At 42.7% G+C, this 19,353-nt stretch overlaps 1 protein-coding gene across 8 annotated transcripts in view; it reads left to right on the top strand.

The window, feature by feature from the left end:
• CYB5A (cytochrome b5 type A) overlaps positions 1–19,353 on the top strand; it is a 101,766-nt gene that overhangs the window by 32,708 nt on the left and 49,705 nt on the right. Inside the window, exons 4-5 of one of the 8 annotated variants that reach the window (XM_078435138.2) lie at positions 4,064–4,098; positions 11,040–11,619. The exons of 1 other annotated variant lie outside the window; for it this stretch is intronic. In XM_078435138.2, coding sequence (XP_078291264.1) covers positions 4,064–4,098; positions 11,040–11,070 — 66 coding nt within the window. In that variant the 3' untranslated portion in view covers positions 11,071–11,619. Of the gene's footprint in view, positions 1–475; positions 497–1,440; positions 1,504–2,726; positions 2,751–4,063; positions 4,099–5,834; positions 9,364–11,039; positions 11,620–13,574; positions 13,656–19,353 lie in introns of those variants that run through there. 6 more of the 8 variants (XM_078435137.2, XM_078435139.2, XM_078435134.2 and 3 more) reach the window with 6 other exon arrangements.

The following is a 19,353-nucleotide window of genomic DNA, read 5'->3' as shown; positions in this document are numbered from 1 at the left end:
TCCTTAGGAAAGGAAAACAGTTCTAGGGACACTAGTTTTACGTCCTGGTTCACTAGCCCTTCTCTGTGAGCTGATGATCTCACACCTCTGAAGGTAAACCCATAGTGAGAACTGATGCCAACAACCAGAATCCCTAACAAGTACGAGCAGACAGGATGGTTGCTGGCCTGTAATTAAAGGATCTGGAGGAAAGTTTTGCTTAAGCCACAGAAACAAAGGATAGTTTTTCCATTTTGGTTTCTGCTCTTGCTTTTACTAGAGGACAACAGTGGGACTCCATGGGGCTTGTATGAAGAACCAGCTGCTGTTGACGAGACGTTGTCTTTAATCTATAGCAAAATCCAAGCAGTGAATCCAATAGAGCATGAAGGCCATGCTTACCTTTATACCCCAGGTAGTACAATAAAAGTCTTGCATCGTGCTGTTTCCTACACAGCACCTTCATTTATATTCTCTTCTTTCCCTATTCCAAAAGGCTTAAGTTCAGTGTTGGTGATCCGAATACCTTGGGAAGATAAGAAATGGACTTCAGAATTTGAATTGCCTCTGTAACAGTTGCTGCCTCTGTAACAGTCCCTGCTGTTCATTCATACGACATTAACAGCTTTTGAGGGGCTACTTTTGTTTGGGGCAGGTGAAATCCTGTGATGCATGTGGTTTTTGCTTTTTCTCCACAGTCTCTCAGGGAACAAATACATTTTTTTTTTCCTGTTAGGTGTTCAGTATGTTAGTAATCTCGGGGCAAATCATTCAGCTGTAATAAAACAAAGGTTTGATGAGGCTCATTATATCAAGTTAGATTTAATGTAGATCCAGCCGTATCCCAAACCACGATGCCCAGAGACAGAAATTAGGGCTGAGGTGGTCAGCGGGTCCCCTACCGCGCTGCCGCATTTCTGGAAGACAGACTCTTTCCTCTCTGAGAACACACATGACATTGCTTCTATCAGCAGAAGTGGAGGAAGCGGCCGAGAACTTGCCATCTTCCTTAGAGGCCGCAGGCAGATGCAGTGAAGGAAAATTTGTGACCACATTTCTGGATTTTTCTTTCTGGGGCTTCTAGTTTGCCAGGCGAGAGTCCTCAGATATTTCTGTTGTTGTGTCTCTGTGTAACCATCTGTCTGTCTCTGCAGGCTGATCAATGTAAGCTGTGCTCTGAATTTTTTCAGCATTGCCTGTTTAAAATATCTAGTTGAATTGTAAAATAAGATGCAACAAAGATGACTAGTTTGAACCTGCCCAAAGGAAAACGTGGTGTTTAGTTGCCAAAGTAAGATATTTGTAGACAGAAATGACATGTTCCTAAACAAATTTGTACCTATCACATTTGCTTACACGGAGGATGTCAGGAGTGTCAATACCTTTTCTTGGTTGTGGTTTTCAAATCATTGCTGTTTAAATGACCTTATTTGGTTCTTGTGATGTCCCTGTGGGATCCAGAGACCTTCCAGGGAGGGTGAGAACAGTGAAGCTCAGACCTTGTTCTGAGCGTTGGCCTTGTCTAAGGTCACACGCTGCAGAACCATGGCTAGCACCCATCTCCAGCTTGGCAGGTGCGGTTTCTTGAAGCTTCTTGTGTGGGCTCTGCACGGGAAAGGCATGGGTTAGGAAAGCCTTCCACTTAGGGACTAGGCTAAGGAAGATGAATGTATAAATGAGAGGACTTTGATTCGCAAAGACCCGAGGCGCTTTGCATTATTTTATATAGAGCTTCTCTTGCACTGGTTGAATTATTGACCTTTCTATGTGAAGTTGAACTCCTCAAGGTCATGGAGTGAGCAGGTGGCAGAGCCTATAATAAAAGCCATAGTCTTTTCTGCCTGTTGGTCTTGATGTATTTGTTAGTTACACATAGAAACCCAGCTTAGGCCCCTCAGACCACTGGATCGACAAGACTGTTTCAGTTTCCTTTTTCAGCACTGTGGTAAGTGATAATTCAGACTTTTGCTGTAACTCCCAGGCACCTCTGGGTTAAGAGCCTAACAGAAAATAAACACTTGGAAATATATATAATCTCTTAAAGTACAGCTCTTTTTTTTTTTTTAATTTTTTTTTTTTTTTGAGACAGAGAGAGAGAGAGAGAGAGCATGAACAGGGGAGGGTCAGAGAAAGAGGGAGACACAGAATCTGAAACAGGGCCCAGGCTCTGAGATGTCAGCACAGAGCCTGACGCGGGGCTCGAACCCACAGACCATGAGATCATGACCTGAGCCGAAGTTGGACGCTCAACCGACTGAGCCACCTAGTCGCCCCAAAGTACAGCTCTTTAGAGGATCAAACACCCTAAGAGTTTTTGTTTTAGCATGAGCGCTCAGGGTAGTGTTTGGAGAGTGAGGACAGGCCAGCCTAGTTTCCATAGAGTTGTCAGCATGTTTGGTAAAATGCATGTACTTGGTATAAGCAAATAACAGATCTGTGTTCGCGTTCTGTTTTACTCTTCCGGGCTTAACTTTCTATTGTGACGATAATATTTTACCTTTAATGAACTGTTGCACTCTGGTTTTCACAACTCATTGTGTCTTCTAATCGCTGAATAATAATTTTGCATAGTCCACTGACTTCTGGTGATCCTTGTTAATTTTATTCATATATACAAAATTTGAAAAGCCTTGCTGTTGTTATGAATACTTTGTGTAGTCGCTAAGATTTAACATTGCTTAAAGAGATAATAGATGTGTGAAGTTTCCTTTTTAAATGACTTATTTTTTTCCCTCCTATTGTGTCAGGAATCTTAAAGGCCATGTTTCCAGGTTTGTGGGTCTCCTAACTGTTTTGCTTGCCCTTCCCTAAAAGTATTCTGCCTTTTCATGGGGTTTCTCTAATGCGCCCTGCTGTGTGTCGCTTTGCCTCACTGCAGACTGCTGATTGTTTTGCTACTGGCTTGTCTTGTGCTTTGGGAAACTGCGGAGATGAACTCTCTGAGGAAGCTGCCTTACTTACCTTCCTTTGAGGCACTAATACTTCTGCTGGTGTGAAATTTCAAAAGAATGCTTCTTAAGTTTTCAAGCCCAGAACAGTTTATTTTTTCTTAGGCCTTAGTTATTCAGCTGTTTGGGGAAGTATGTATTGTTCCAGAGCCAAAATTAGTTCACTTTCATGGTACCGACAAGAAGAACTTCTCTCAGAAAGTTCTGGAAGGTAAATTAGGCTGCAACTGTGAAAGACCCCAGCACACACACAGGGCGTCCTTATTTTCAGAGGGCTCTTGGCTAGTGACGGTGTGAGAGACCAGTCCCTAAGGCCTCTGGTATCTTTTTAGAGCCGTCTTGTCAGAGTTGGAGTCCAGGAAAGGTGGTGGTCCACAGTGTTACAATTAATTAATTTAATTATTTTCTTAAGTTTACTTATTTATTTTGAGAGAGAGTGTGCACACACAAGTTGGGGAGGGGCAGAGAGAGAGGGAGAGACAGAAAATCCCAAGCAGGCTCTGTACTGTCAGTGCAGAGCCTGACTGGGGGCTTGATCTCATGACCCTGAGATCTTGACGTGAGCTGAAATCAAGTCAGACACTTAACTGCGCCAACCAGGTGCCTCCAGAGTGTTATAATTTAAATGACTGTTTTTACTTCTCTCTTTTTGCTTGACATGGCTTTTAATACAATTTGGATAACTTTACTTCACATAAAATTTGAATGAAATAACTAATGTTTTTTATTGAGTGTTTCATCAGTGCTTTTAAAAAATTAAACTGCTCTTCCTGAAGGTAGTGGTGGGGTTATGTGTATGTGTACATGATAATCTGTTTTCAGTTTCTCCATTAAAGTATTCAGATGTGTACTGTGTACAGGATATTTTGTATATAGGCTGTTTTTAACATTTTCTTTCAAATTATCTAGGTTATAAGTAATTTACATACAGATGATTCTTAAAATTTTTTTCCTTCTGAAAAAATGGTGAAATTGGGCATTTTAGTGAGAAGTTTATGATGTTAATTTTCCCTTTCAATGTGTTTGGAAGAATGTACTGAGTAAAATACTGTGACCTACTTATAAAAGAAGTCCTTAGTCAATTGAATAAATGTTTAGATGTTCCCTTTACGTTTACTTTTTCTCTCGTGTTTCAGGAGACTCTCATCACTACTGTTGATTCTAATTCCAGGTACGTGATACGTGGTAGTTTTCTTTTAAAGTAATTGTGATCAGAAGGCTCATAGAGTCAGAGTGGGATTATGGGACCCTCCCCCATTTGAGGTGCAGGCGTCCACCGTGCCCCCTCCCCCCCCATCAGTGGACATCCCAGGATTGTCCCCACTTGGCACCCACATGACTCAGGACACTCTCTCTTCGGCTGTCAGCTCAGACTCGGGACCCTCTTCAGAATGACCCCGAATCTCACCCTCTGGCCATATCTACCCTATAGGACCGACTGAACAAATGGGTCTCCTTTTCTCCACGGTAGTCCTGTGGCCGGCACAGTCTTTTACTCTCCAGGCAAACATCTCTTTCCTTTCTCATTCAGTATATGATCCGGTTTTAACATTGTAGTGATCAGGTCCCTCTGGGCATGGTTCAGTGTTCTTCCAGGTGTAACATGAGCCCCTTGTTCTAGGGACTGGATTTCTGTGGTATAGTCCAACGTTGTATTGACATTTTTGGCAGTTCTAGCATATTGACTTGTGTAATTGGGACTATATGTATCTGTGTATCTGGTAGCTAGAGATATTTGGCCCCAAGCTCAAAGCCACACATTTATGCTTATTTATTCTTTCACCCTGTCAAATGTAACCGCCCCAGTCTCTGTCGGTGTTCTAGTACATTACCTGCCTTCAGGCAGTGGTTAGTACTCACTTCATCCTATGTTTCATGGGCAGGTCAGTTTCCTTCTAAATGAAAACTGAAAAGCCCACCAAGATGAAAATTGCATTTGTAACCCTTGTGCAGGTTAAATCTTGTTAATGAACTCCATCTTCGTATGGGTTGATGTGTGAAGTTTTACAGGGTAGAAAGTTTATGCCAGAAAATGTATGTCTTCATAGGTGATTGTCTGGCTTAATTCACATTCCACAAGCTGTATATTTTATTTTCTAAGTAATTAAAGGTTCATATCTAAATTGAAGATCATCCTAGCTTTGTCCCTGATTTGATCTGTCATCTGCCATTTATAGTAGATCAGAAGTTCTTTGCACCAGGACTGAAACAGTGTGTAAGTTAGGGAGTTTTCTGGGTTTATACCTGTGGACCACAGATGAAGTCGTTTGGGCATGCTGTTTCTTCCTGCGTTAAGTCTATTGTGCATTTGTACAGATTAGATTTTCAGAACAGAGTCGGAGAATGTAAAGTTGTGGTGGACAGAGCAACCTTAATCATCCTGTGGTTCAAAGTCCTTAACTTCACAGTCGAGGAGATGTGCTGTTCTCCCAGTTATAGACCTGTTGATGCCTCTGCCAAAATGAGAAACTTGATTTTCTGGTTCTCGGTTTAGTACTATTTTAAATTCTTAGTGTATGTGAGTAGAATAAAACCTGTAAGGAATATTTGCTTTTATGAACTTGCGATCTGTAACTCAGAGTTCGTGTCCTTAGATAAGTCACTAGTTATCGGTAGCATCTATTGGGGGAGTGAGTGGTTCATAGCTCTTTGCATAAGTTTATAGAAATAGATTTAAGTGGAACAGGGGTGGGGCCGTTCATTTTCTTATAAAGCTGAGCAGGTGCTGGTATATTAGGGCATGTGATGTGCTCATGTCTCTTTTAACGAGTTAGTTGGTTTTTCATCCAGGTACGTTAGAGAGGTAATAAAAACATGCCACAGTGGCTTTCATGGTAATCAGAAGAGCAGAGGTTTTGAGTCCTGTGTATCGAGCACCGTACAAGCATCATTACCCTTTCTTTCCAGCTGGTGGACCAACTGGGTGATCCCCGCCATCTCAGCGCTGGTGGTAGCCCTGATGTACCATCTGTACACAAAGGAAGATTAAACACACTCTCAGAAGTCAATGAAAGAAAAGACTGCTTCGGACCAGGGAGAAAGACGCCAATGTTAACTGCTTCAGCTGACAGAAACCTTCACCCGAGATATCATTTTAGTACACCTGTTTCTCTTTTCTCTTACCTTAGAACCAAACCAAAAGGAACTCTTCTGTTCTTTCTACTCTTGAACTCTTAGAATGTGCCTTTTTGTTCATCAACTTTTTTTTGATGTTCCATCACTACATAATTTACTTATTGTAGGCATGATCGTTTAAAAATATATCTGGCTTTTAAAATATACCACCACGTTTGTCTGTCTATTTGGTACATAATTGTCTTTAACGTTTAGAATCTGATTATTCAGCAGAGTCATTTAATGCACTAGTCATTCAGACCCAAGTTGTCCCTATGGTGTGAGGAAGGGAATGTCCTTGGATCTCTCCTTGTGCTCCTCCTTATCTCACTGAACAACCAGTTCTGCCTCTTCCAGCAGAGTTTCCCTTTCGAGGGAATTAGGAAGGTCTAAAAAATGAAAGATTTCTTTTTTCTTTTCATTTTTTTAATGTTTGTTTTTGAGAGAGAGAGAGAGGAGAGAGTGCAAGCGGGGGAGGGGCAGACAGAGGGAGACATAGAATTCAAAGCAGGCTCTAGCCTCTGAGCTGTCAGCACAGAGCCCTATGCGGGGCTTGAACTCAGGGACTGTGAGATCATGACCTGAGCTGAAGCCAGATGCCTAACTGAGCGACTGAACCACCCAGGCACTCCCAAAATGTAAGATTTCTAATGATTCTACTTGAAACAGATGATAAGGAGAAGGTAGCCTATAGGACCTATAAAAAAGAGACCATCTCGTCTTTGATTAAAAGAAAGAAACCTGTGAACTATAAACAATAAAACCTGTGAACCATGAGAGGACATTTTAGCCCTCCCTTCTCACAGACTGAAAATATTCCGAAGAGGTTCACAGTCGTATAGGTTCTAAAGTTTAAAAAAACTACTCTTTCAGAGGCCAAAAATGTTAATGTGCTCACGTAAGAAAATGTTCATTCCCTCCTTTGCAAAAACAAAATTTGAAAGAGATATGGGACATTTGGAACCTGAGTTTTGAAGAAAGTTAGCTGGTGCTGATGAGCCATGAGGAATTCTGGTATGGCTGTGTTCATTTACTCATTCGAGTTCCAGGAGACTAATTCTGTCATCTTTGTTTATTATCCTCGGCCTCATGCTATTTTTCTTCCGAATGTGGAAACTGGAAGGACGAATTAGATTCTAAGTGCTTTGTAGTTACGTGTGACTGCAAGTTTCCATTGGCATGCTGGCCAACTGAAAAGCAATGGAGTTCTTCAGAAATAACTAAAACACATTGGAAAGGACTTTGTAAATTACAGAGTATGATTTAAAAAGAGGCAACAGGCCCCAAATTGTGCTAAGCCCACATCACCAAACAAAGGCTTAATACCTAAATGGATTGCAGTTTCAGCCTCTCCCAGGAGTAGAATCTTAAGCCGGGCAGTCTGGAATTACCTGGCCAGCACTAATGAGATAATCCGAGATGAATCCCTCTTCCGCCCTGCGGTCCCCTCAAAGGAAGATGGCTCTGCTGAAATAACTTCCCTGTCCCACCTCTTTCTGCCCGTAACTCTTAACATTTTCTGCAGCTCCTGGGCACTTCTTTCTATGTGCCAGGTGGGGTACCACCCCAGTCGTGAATTGTTGAATAAAACTAATAAGATCTTTAAATTTTATTCAGATGAATTTTGGCTTTTAACAGATTTGGTGGCAGGGATGGGATCTGAAGGGAGCCTCTCACGGCTTTGGGGGCGAGAAATACAGGCTGCGTACCCACAAACCCTCTGTCTTTCTAGCCCTTTCGGAGGGCCGTGGGTAAGTTCCTCTTGGTTCTGAGCTCTGCTCTTTCTGTGTCAAGCTCCTGACCTTGTTGGCTCTCTGAGCTGTCGTTTGCTTCCGGTCCCTGATTCCATGTTGAGAAGTGCTGGCAGTCGGGACTGCAGTTCCCCGTCTGGTCAGAATCCTTACCCTTGCTTGAATCTCAGATTCCATGTTGGTGGTGGTTCATTCCAGAGTTCTCCATTTGTTTGGGGTCTGCTGGCTTAGTCCTGTCCCCAGTCCCATTGCTGGCAGTTGCCAACTGGAGTCAAACTAGGTGTGGCTTAAGCTGGCCTGGATCCAGTGTGTTTCGTGTAGGTAAAGGCAGTGGAAATCTTGGAAGCCAAAAGCTGCATAATTGACTTGCATGCGTTGAGCACTTAAAAACTGTTAGAATGCTTGCCACCTAACTTTATGCATAAGCTGGTCACAGAACAGGTTACACTGATGCTAGATCACCTGCCAACCTCAAGAAAGTCTCCGTGTGGTGAGGTACAAACATCACACGATCCCCAGCCCGGCCACACATCCCCTTAGGTGTTAGTTCGGCTCCAAAAGACCCAAAGCCTTAGCTCAGAGAGTTGAACATACCACCTTTCGGCACAACTACTACTTATCTGGTGTCTAAGAACTGTGGTCCCAGAAGCTGTAGATATTTACAATGACAAAGTCTTACTAAAAACAACCTAGAATTACAATGGCCATTATGAGAAACATTCCTGTTAGACAAGATTTTGAAAGCAAGGGCTCCCAAACCAAACAAACAGAATGGGTCACCCCAGGTTGCAGGAGATCCTCCTCAGATGCCTTAAACTCCTGAGGCGCCGGGGTAGGTCAGTTAAGTGTCCAACTTTGGCTCACGTCATGATCGCATGGTTCGTGAGTTCGAGTCCCGTGTCGGGTTCTGTGCTGACAGCTCAGAGCCTGGAGCCTGCTTCGGATTCGGTGTCCCCCTCTCTCTCTCTGCCCCTCCCCTGCTTGTGCTTGCTTGCTCTCTCAAAAATAAACGTTAAAAAAAATTTTTTTAAAGATATCTTAAACTCCTTGGTCAAAGAGTGAACTACCATAGTAACAGAATTTCCTAAACCTAGGGAGGATCCCCAGAAGTTTCCTGAAGAATTTCATCATTACCAGGACCAAGGACCGCAGGCTTCCAGATCTCTATGGGCTTATGCACATGCAGGTTGGCCCTGAGGAAGCCCAAACATGGAGTCAGGAAACAGATCAGCGTAAACCCAAAGATGCTCAGGATCCTCAATCTTAAACACACTTCCCTCGTGGACCAGAAAAAGTTCATAAAATAGTGATTGATCTCTTAAAAGCCATCCTTTGGAGGAGTTTTCCCTGCACGCACCATTTGGTTTATTACTGAAACATGCAAACAAAAAAGATGAATCTGTGGCAGACATTAAAGCCTGTGTGGAAGCACTCTTCCTGTGGCATTCAGGTTCCATGCAAAAAATGAGGTCACCCAACCTGCTCTAGCTGCGCTGTTTGTAAATGGATCAGTCCCTGAGATTAGTAGATGGATTAAAAATTCAACAACAACAACAACAACAACAACAACATAAACAACAACAAAAACGGGTTGGAACTGAGCCCCCATCAGTCTGATGGAACTCATGACTGCAGCCAAGTACTTTGAAAGGACTTTGGAATAAGACTGAAAACAAAATTTGCCAACTGAGTGGCCTTATAGATGCCTCCATATCTACCCTTAAAGGAGAGCTCCCATATGGGCCCCTCCCAGAGTTGTTGGGACTCTGAGGAATTTTCTGGTAAATGGCTGTCATTCCCTTAAACAAACAAGGGAAACTACAAATGAATGAAACACTTTGCCAGATTCTGGTAGATACTGAAGCTACACTCTTTAAGCCCTCTTGGAACCTACAGATGGGGTTTGGGGAAGACTGACAGAAGTCGGTGAAAGGTGAGGGTTCCTACCAGAGTCAGCTCTCCTGGATCTCTGTCTGCATGCCCAGTCAAGAGGAGAAAATAAAATTTCTTGAGTTGTCTTTTCCTTTCCAAACCCAACCCACTGATTCTCGACTCTTTCTGTCTCCTCCAGGGAGAGTTCTTGCCTTCTTGCTTGTCTTGTTTTGTGTCCTCAGAACTTGGCTTGGCTTTCTGCCTGCCTTGAACACAAAAGTTGTCAGTTCTTCCTTTTGGCCATATTTCAGAGTGACTCTGAATCTTGAGAAAGTAGTATTCTTTGCCTCCTCTTAAACCCAACAGGGGTTGTTCAATACCACCAAAAATAATTTATTGTTCATCTCAGCTGAAAACTGACAAAATATTTAAAGGATTTTTGTAAAGTAGCTCGGTGGTCAAAAGTTGGTGAAACTGGAAGCTGATATTCAGTGCCTGACATAGACATTTTTCCCTAAGCTAAAATAAAACCACACATCCAGAAGGAAAGAACAACCTTCTGATGTCTGTGAAAGGATTTTGTAAAACATCCCAAAGACAAACAGGTCTAAATCCAGAACATAGAAATCTTGGGTTTTCATCTTAGTTGGAAATCCACTCCCTGATGTAAATTGAAGGTAATTTGGTTAGATGGACAGATCAGCCCCTTGGTGTCATTAGGCTGTAATCTAATTCTTTGAGGAATTAAAAACAACTGTTTTTATCTTACACATCTTAGCAAAACTAGAAATGCGGCTCTAGGAACAAGTCACAAGTCACAGTTCACCTATAGTTAGCAATCCTAAAACCACCTCTATTTATCTCAAAAGATGTGTAAGTATTGTAAAAATTATTCTTTTTTAAATGTTTATTTATTTTTGAGAGAGAGAGAGAGTGTGTGAGCGGAAAGGGGCAAAGAGGGAGAGGGAGACACAGAATCCAAAGCAGGCTCCAGGCTCTGAGCTGTCAGCACAGAGCTGGATGCGGGGCTCGAACTCATGGACCACAAGATCATGACCTGAGCCGAAGTTGGATGCTTAACCAACTGAGCCACCCAGATCCCCCAGTATTGTAAAACTTCTGACCTTAGAACATGAAGTTTCTTCCGGGAGGAACTTGCATTTTTCCCCCCTGTGCCTTTGGCATGTAAATGTTCTACCTGGTCTCCCAAGACTTAGCTAGGCCATGTCTTTGAAATAAAAACTTCAGGGAGGTAATTCTTATCAGAAGGAAAACAAAAGGGGAAAAGGTTATTTGAAACTTAGGCAAATAAACAAATATTAGTAAAAAGCTTTAGTCACCTGAGCAGGTGACCTTTACTTATTTCATCTTCCAGACACATGATTTGGATCCAGCATCTTTCATAAACCAGTGAGTTTTGCATTATCCTACCGTCTCATCGCTAAAATTTTGAAACAAAAGCTGTAAGGTCTCTGTTTACTTCTGTCTATATGTATGTTTATATATGTGTATTGTACATGTGTGGGATTTTCCACCTCCAGATTGTATTGCCAAAATTAATTTTTTTAAAGAGCTCTATTCAGTTGGCTTAAGGAAGAGCACTTATATGAACAAAGTGTTCATAAAATTCTCAAAAATGTAATAGAGACCTAAATGCTTTTCAGGTTCACGTGATCTGGGAAAATATTCATATTAAAGCTGATGAAAGTTCGTGGCTTTAGTCAAGACAGACATGTCTGTAGAATTAGCAACATTAAATATAATGCACACATACGTCTTTTATTCTACCTGGATTTATTAATCAAATAAATTCATGTTATCACCGTTACAAAATTTGTCAGCACAGAAAATAACTTCGTTTGATGAAATTTTCATCCCACATGCTGGGAACAAGTGAACTGAATACATGTAAGTGGGGACAGAAATTTTTCGGTGAACTTTAAAAAAAAATTTTTTTTAAAATGTTTATTTATTACTGAGAGACAGTGAGAGATAGAGCATGAACAGGGGAGGGGCAGAGAGAGGGGAAGACACAAAATCTGAAGCAGGCTCCAGGCTCTGAGCTGTCAGCACAGAGCCCAACGGGGCTCAAACCCACAAACTGCGATATCATGACCTGAGCCGAAGTTGGATGCTTAACCGACTGAGCCACCCAGTCGCCCCTCGGTGAGCTTTTTAAATAGTTACCCCAAATCTTTTTGGTAACCTGAACACTTAAAGTTTTATTAAGTTAAATTAGTACTTGACTGTCTAGATCTTCTCTAAATAAAATACCAAAACGTTAATTACTGAAGATGGATAGGTTTATCTACTTTCTGACTTATTTTTACAGAGCAATTAAAGCTATTTGAGGCTATGAGTGAACGTGTTTGTGCCACATGGAGAAAGCATGTGTTTCTAGAAAATATAAAAATGTATTTATACATTTGCCAAGCCGTAGAATGCTAAAGTAAAAAACAGCTCGCAATTGTCAACTTCTTATTTTCATCAGAAATTAAGGCATTTTAGGGACGCCTGGGTGGCTCAGTCGCATAAGCGTCTGACTCTTGATCTTGGCTCAGGTCATGATCTCAACAGTTCGTGAGATCAAGCCCCTCATCGGGCTCTGGGTTGACAGGGTGGAGCCTGCTTGGAATTCTCTCTCTCTCTCTCTCTCTCTCTCTCTCTCTCTCTCTCTCGCACTCTTTCTGCCTCTCCCCCATGCTCACACACGTACTCTCTCCAATAATAAACTTGTAAAAAATCATTTAGAAATTAAAATATATTAAGCATTAAAATTTTTAACATATGTAAGGTACTAGAAGTAATAAGGGACACATTTCTGTATGCAAGGAAAGTAAGATGTGTGTTCTTGGTAAGAGAAGGTACAAGGAATAAAGATGAATTATTTTTTGAGGCAAAAGAGCATGATTTTTTCCTAAAGTGAGGCTGGTTATTTCGGAATGGGAGAGGAAAAACAGGACAACATCTGAAGGCGTGTTTAAAAAGTTGTAGAAGCTTGTGGAAAAGGAATCTTTGCAGAACAATTTTATGTGTGGTCAAGCTGGCTAAGATTCGAATAGATTTAAGTTTTTAAATAAATGGGTTTAATATCAAAATTAATCTGCAAAATTAATGTTTGGTGTTCTTTCTGTTAAAAGGACAAAGTTTGCTTAGACTTTTGGTCTACTCTTGGTAAGAGGTGTAAAAGAGTTTTTTTTTATCTTTTTAAGTAATCTGCCTAGAAAACAAAAGATTATATTTTATCAAAATAATTTCCTGTGTTTCTTGATGTGTTTATCAGGTCTTTGATTACTAAAGAGAACTGAATCTTGTCTGTTCAAAGAGCTAAGGTTTTTGTACACAAATGTTTAACTTTCCGTATTTGCCTGCAGTCTTTGTCATTATGATTAAATGGGTAACTAAGCAGCGTTTCACGGTGACCTGTGAACCTTTTTGACCAAGTGTTTTAAGGCCTTTTGATACTTTCGACAACCTTCCCCCAAGCCAAATTGTAATTGATGTCTTTTTGACCTGGAGATAACTTCGGGATTTTCTAGAGTCCCTGTAGCATCTCCGAAGATTTGTTCTTTCTCCATACATTCTTAGAGAGGTGTTACACGAATTAGTCTTATTTGATATGTTAGTTACATAGGAAGTAGTTCTGTCAAAAAGTAATACTGGGTGTTCTTTGTGTTCTGTAGGCGTATGTTGTACGTATTCTAGAAAATTGTGTAAGATTCCTAGAAATCTGGTATGTCCTGCTATGTTGTCAGTCATCATTTCAGTTATTATCTTAAAACGTTGTATATCACAGAATAACTATATTTCCCTTTTAAGTGAACTCTCATCAGATTTAACAATGGGGATCTTACAGTCTTGTCATGTACGCACAGTTACTGTTTTGTTCTGTTGCTTTTACAAAAATGAGACGGATGGAGAGGACCCCCTAAGGACTCTTTGGTCACCGTCACTGCTGCCAAACGACCAAGTGTGATACTTGGGTGAGTATGTCACAGCTGAAGAAGGCTCCACCAGACCCCTGGTCCTATGTGAATCCAGAGACCGCAAAGTCAAATTGACGGAAGAAATAGTCGACATTGACGTGGGCTGCTTCCACACCAGATGCCAGATCGAGACTTCATACTTCACCTAAACATGAAGGCCTCTCCCCTTTCTTTCCTTCACTCTGGCATTGGCTTGGAAAGGTAATACCCACCATCTGTGTCCCTCAGGCCGTTGCCACGGCGGGGGTGGGAGTGGGGAAGGCGACCTTTCAGACTGCTGGATTTGTCATCAAAAACTCTGATCCGTCGTGATGCTGGAGACCCCTGGTCTTCCCTGGACCAGTCTCTCTTCTGTTCCCAATGCCTCCATAAACTACAGTCGCCCCCCTCCCACCCCCACCCCCACCCCCGCTGCCTTAGAAGTCACAGACTCTGACTTTTATGGCCAGAACATCCAGTGCCTTGTTTTTGCCTTTCTCCAGTTGTAACTCGTCAAATACCCATGCATCCCACGTTCTTAAGATTATCTCATCTGATCTGCCTCCAGTCAGGAAAAGATCTCACCAGCAGTGTCCATCTTTGCAAGGAATTTAGAACGACTCTTCATTTCAGGCTAGGAGATATGCTTTGCAGCTGTGCTGAAATGCCCCCTGGTTTGAATGGGCAAACGTGACGATCTTTGTGACTGAATCCATTATCGGTGCCACCTTTGTGGTAACGGCTTGTGCCCCGGCTGGATTTATCTCTGGGGTGACCATCATTCTCCTTGGGCCTGTCAATGTGGACGTGGCAGGCGCATAACCAGGGCTGGATCTGGTTCTCCTGGGGCTGCCACCTTCTGCCATAGAACTTTGAGGACTCTGAAAATCCTAAATTCAAACCTAGCCTTTTAGGCCATTGGCCGATGTTAGAATTTGTAACATGAAAACACTCAGACCTACTTCCCCTGCCCCATGGATGTGAGCAGACCCTCTGATATTGTGAGGATCGCGATGAAATGACCACGTTTGCACTCCTCTCCCTGGTGCACGCGCACAGTGAATGTTTGCACTTCCCCTGTCTGGATCTCTTAGAGAAATGATCACTTTAAATTAGGATGAGGCATTTGCTGTATGAAACCTGAGCGAAACAAATCGTAATTATGATGTTCACGGCCAACAGCCACATCGTGTCCATGTACAGAATCTGTGAGGCTGGGCCAACCGACCCAGGCTCTAAACTTCTCTTTCTGCTCCTCTGTAACGACACTGTGTTCACTGTTACCTTATCTGGAGGTACAGTTTGGTCTGGCCCCACGTCAGCGTGGGGAGCTCTGGGACTTGGGATAGCACAGAGCCCCCCTGGAGTGATCAGGGTCCACTCCTGTGCCATCAACATTTGCAACACAAGCTTTCCTATAAGCTGAAGGGGCAGCGAGATGGTCCTTGCCCTCAGCAAGCCCTGCGGTCTTCCTGGGAGGAGTGAAGACATGGGGGCAGACAAGGCTAGGCTTCTGTATCAGCTGTGTTCAGTCCCTCAGTGTTTAGCAGGGACACCCTGGGGGAGGGGCAACAAGCGAGGATGGCGTTTCACACAGGAAACATGGATGTCAGTCCCCGGAACTGTAGGCAGGGATACGAGGTATTTCCGTCGTGATGGATGGAGAGGAGAGGGTTCTATCAGGAGGCATATTCTGCAATGGACAAATGTTTAAGAATTTGAGAGCGATGAAATCGTTACATGAATTCTGAAACATAAGTGAGTCTTATGTTCTGTCAAATGTGAGTATTTCCATCGAGATCAAAAACAGTTCCCTGCTCGTGGGTGGGGATGATGCATCTGGCCGGGAAAGTCTAGAAATGGAGAACCAGGCACTGCTTCTTTACCTGCTTCTCTCTACTCTTGCCTTGGCCAGGTGTCTTCCTGGCCACGTCCTTTTTCCTGCTGAGGCTGATGACCCAAAGAACCTGCTCAGTCATGAAATTTGGAATGAACCCAAGTCTACCTGAGGTTTAGAAGTAGAACTGACAATCAAGGGCAGTTGGTCTTTCCAATTCCATAGGTGGCCTCTGCATCTGGTGGTATTGGGCGTCTCTAGGACCAGGCTGACGTTTGCTAGAAGCACTCATACATCCTGGGGTGAGGGTGCTGTGCACCCCATCAGCACTGTTCTCCTTAAAGAAGCAAGTGAAGCAAGTGTGCCTGTGCCCACAGCTGAGGCTTCCCCCAGAGAAACCAAAGCGTGTGATTGCAACTGTTTTCCCTCCAGACCAAGTAACGTAAGGAACCATGCGAATCATACACTGTCGCTTTTAGGTGAGGAAATCTGGTTTATTTTCATGTTCTTGGAGCCATGGAGAATTCTGGAAATAACTGAACAGTTAGAAGTTCTAGAAGAAAGAATATGACATTCACCTAATTTTGAGTGATGTTTGTCCTGTGGTGAACACTCAGTAATTTTGAAAGCTCTTGTTTCATCATCCTAATACTTCTCTGAACCGAATTTCGGTTCATGATAGTGCTTGTCATGTCAGTAGCTCTTTAGGAAGATCTCAGGTGAGAATTGTCAGAAAAAATTAATATTGTTTCAAAGGAAAGTAGCATTACCTTCCCATTCATTTCTTAGTTCACCGGTTCAAGAACACAGTCAGAGATCCATAATGGAAGAAAACATAGACCTAAATGTTTCATTTTGGATTAGGCAGTGGTTTCCAAAAACCCAAGCTACAAAAGAATAGGTAAATTGATCTTCACCAAAATTAACCACTTTAGTACTTCAAAGGACACCATCGAGTAAGTGAACAGTGACACAGAATGGGAGAAAATACTTGCAAATGATAAATTTAATAAGGGATCCTTAAAGAACTCTTACAGCTCAATAGAGTATAACTCAGTTGAAAAATGGGTAAAAGATGTGATTATATGCATTCTCCAAAGAAGGTATACAAATGTCCATCGAGCACATGAGTTGATGTTCAGTATCACTGGTGGTCAGGGAAATGCAAATCAAAATCACAATAAGAGACCAGTTCACATCCACTAGGAAGGCTGTGGTCAAAAAGTCAGATGATAATTGTTTACAAAGACGTAGAGAAGCTGCACTCCTGGTGGGAATGCAAGATGGTGTGGCTACTATGGAAAACAGCATGGCGGGTCCTTAAAAAGTTAAACATGGAATTACACTTGACCCAACAATTCCAAGGATAGATACATGCTTAAGAAAATTGAAAACAGGCGCTCAAAAACTTGTGTATGAATGTTCATAGCAATATTTATAGTAGCCAAAAAGTGGAAACAACCCAGACATCCATTACCAAATGAATGGATAAACAAGGTGTGTTGTATCCATGCGATGGAATATTGTTTAACCACCAAAAGTGTGACATACATTACAACATGGCTGACACTTGAAAACAGGATGGTAAGTGAAAGAAGCCAGTCACAAAAGACCACATATTGTACAATCCCATTTATAGGCAGTGTTACAAATCTATAGAGACAGAACGTGGTTGCCTAGGTCTGGGGAAGAGGGTTGGGGGAAATGGGGAGAGGCAGCCACTTTGTGCAACGTTTCTCTTTGGGGCGATGAAAATGTCCTAAAGTTGATTGCGGTGATGGTATGTATCCATGAATGCCCTAAAAAACTGTGGAGTTGTAATCCAGTTTAAATGGATGAACTATATGGTATGGGAATTACATTTCAGTAAAGCTGTTATGTAAGAAATTCACCATGGTCCCAGTAGACTCATTCTCTTAAGAAGTAGTTGTCCTCGGGGCGCCTGGGTGGCGCAGTCGGTTAAGCATCCGACTTCAGCCAGGTCACGATCTCGCGGTCTGTGAGTTCGAGCCCCGCGTCAGGCTCTGGGCTGATGGCTCGGAGCCTGGAGCCTGTTTCCAATTCTGTGTCTCCCTCTCTCTCTGCCCCTCCCCCATTCATGCTCTGTCTCCCTCTGTCCCAAAAATAAATAAAAAACGTTGAAAAAAAAATTAAAAAAAAAAAAAAAAAAAGAAGTAGTTGTCCTCTCGTTTGTTATCTCAGAAGCATCTATCCAGGTCATGTCCTAAATGGGAAGTCACATCCTGCTCCCCCTCAGTGTTGCTTCCTAAAACCAGCCATCTGTTCAAAGTGGCCTCCTGTGACCTATGGGATGTGAACCTACAGGAGGGGCTCATTATATTTTGTCCTGTTACACAGTTTGAATGAAAATGTTTGACTTTGGGGGACACCTGCGTAGCTCAGTCAGTTAAGCGACCGACTCTTGGTTTTGGCTCGGGTCATGATCTCACGGTTTCTGAGTTCAAGCCCTGCGTTGGGCTGCACGGAGCCCGCTTAGGATTCTCTCTCTCCCTCTCTGCCCCTCCACTGATGTGCATGTGCTCTCTCTCTCTTTCAAAATAAATAAATAAATAAATAAATAAGAAAGAAAATGCTTGACTTTTGCAATTGATAGTAAGAAATAGCTGGCATGATTGATCTGTTCGAATAACGCATTTCCCTTCTCTACCTCACATGTCACCACCTTAGTTTCGGCCTTCAGCTCTTCCGATTTGTTGCTGTAAGTGCTCCCTGGCTTCTCCCACATGGGTCTGGCCCTGCTATCACATGCTATTATTTTGTTCCATGCTGTGTCCTTAGAGCCTCTTCCAATTCCTGGAACAAAGGAGGTGTTGACTGAATGACTAAGTTAATGAGTGAAGTCCCTTGGCTGCTACCCCATCCCCCTCTTTCTCATCTCTTGTCCCCGTCGCCATCAGATGATTCTTACAAAGACACTACTTTGATAACCACTCTTGCCCCAAAGCCTTGGCAATGTCACCAAGTCCAAGGCAGTGCAGAAGGCACTTGACCAACTCCTCCTCAGCCTTTAAAGGTAGTGATTTTTCAGAACTGCAGCCAGAAGGCTGAATGTTGTCTATTGGAGCACAGGTGCATTTAGATTCCAGTAGTTTCTCAGCATGGCACGGGGCAGAGAAAGATGTCAGCCGACAAAGCTCTGATATCCTTAACTTGCTGGATGGATCCTGTTGGCTGGTGAAACCCAACGGATGGCCTAGATCTTGGAGCCTGTCCAAAAGATGGAGGACGAGGGAGGGCGGAAGGTTATCAGTCGCAAACAGGAGGGAGGGCAAGGCTGCCTGTGTACCCAAGGGTCAGGGAAGTTCAGTGCTCCTGGACCTGAATTTGATTAGCTTATGCTAAAGTACACTTATCGCTGCCAGCTGCAGTATCTCATGACTTCAGCAAACCTGCCCCAGACCTGAGTCTGTGGACTCTTCCAGGCTGGTAAAGTTTACTTGATGGCAAACCCAGTACCTAAAAGCCTTCCTTTTAACTAAAACCTGTTGGTTGGCAGGGCTTCGAGTGACGCTCTCCTCGGAGAACTGATTATTTCAACATTCAAGACTTACTACTGTTTCTCTTTCCTCTGGGTGTGAGCCTGGTCACTGGTTTATCCCCAGACACTGAATAACTCGAAGGAGATACTGAATAATTCAGTGGATAGGATTTAAAGCAACTCTGTGTTTTTGGTTGAAGTCTTCATAAATTAGAGAAAACAAAATCCTTTCAGGGAAATCACGGACTAGATCTTTGCTCTTGTCTCCAGTGCTTGTCACTGTTAATTATTTTTCAGAATCATCCCTGCTGAGCACTATGGCCATTCTTGCCTGGTTCCTGCATTTTTCAAGTTCAAACTGGATTCTACAGCCCTTTCCTCTGCATCC

This window comes from Panthera onca, chromosome D3, assembly GCF_046562875.1.
Source record: "Panthera onca isolate mPanOnc1 chromosome D3, mPanOnc1 haplotype 2, whole genome shotgun sequence".
Classification (NCBI taxonomy): Eukaryota; Metazoa; Chordata; class Mammalia; order Carnivora; family Felidae; genus Panthera; species Panthera onca.
This window is presented reverse-complemented; position numbering and strand designations above follow the sequence as displayed.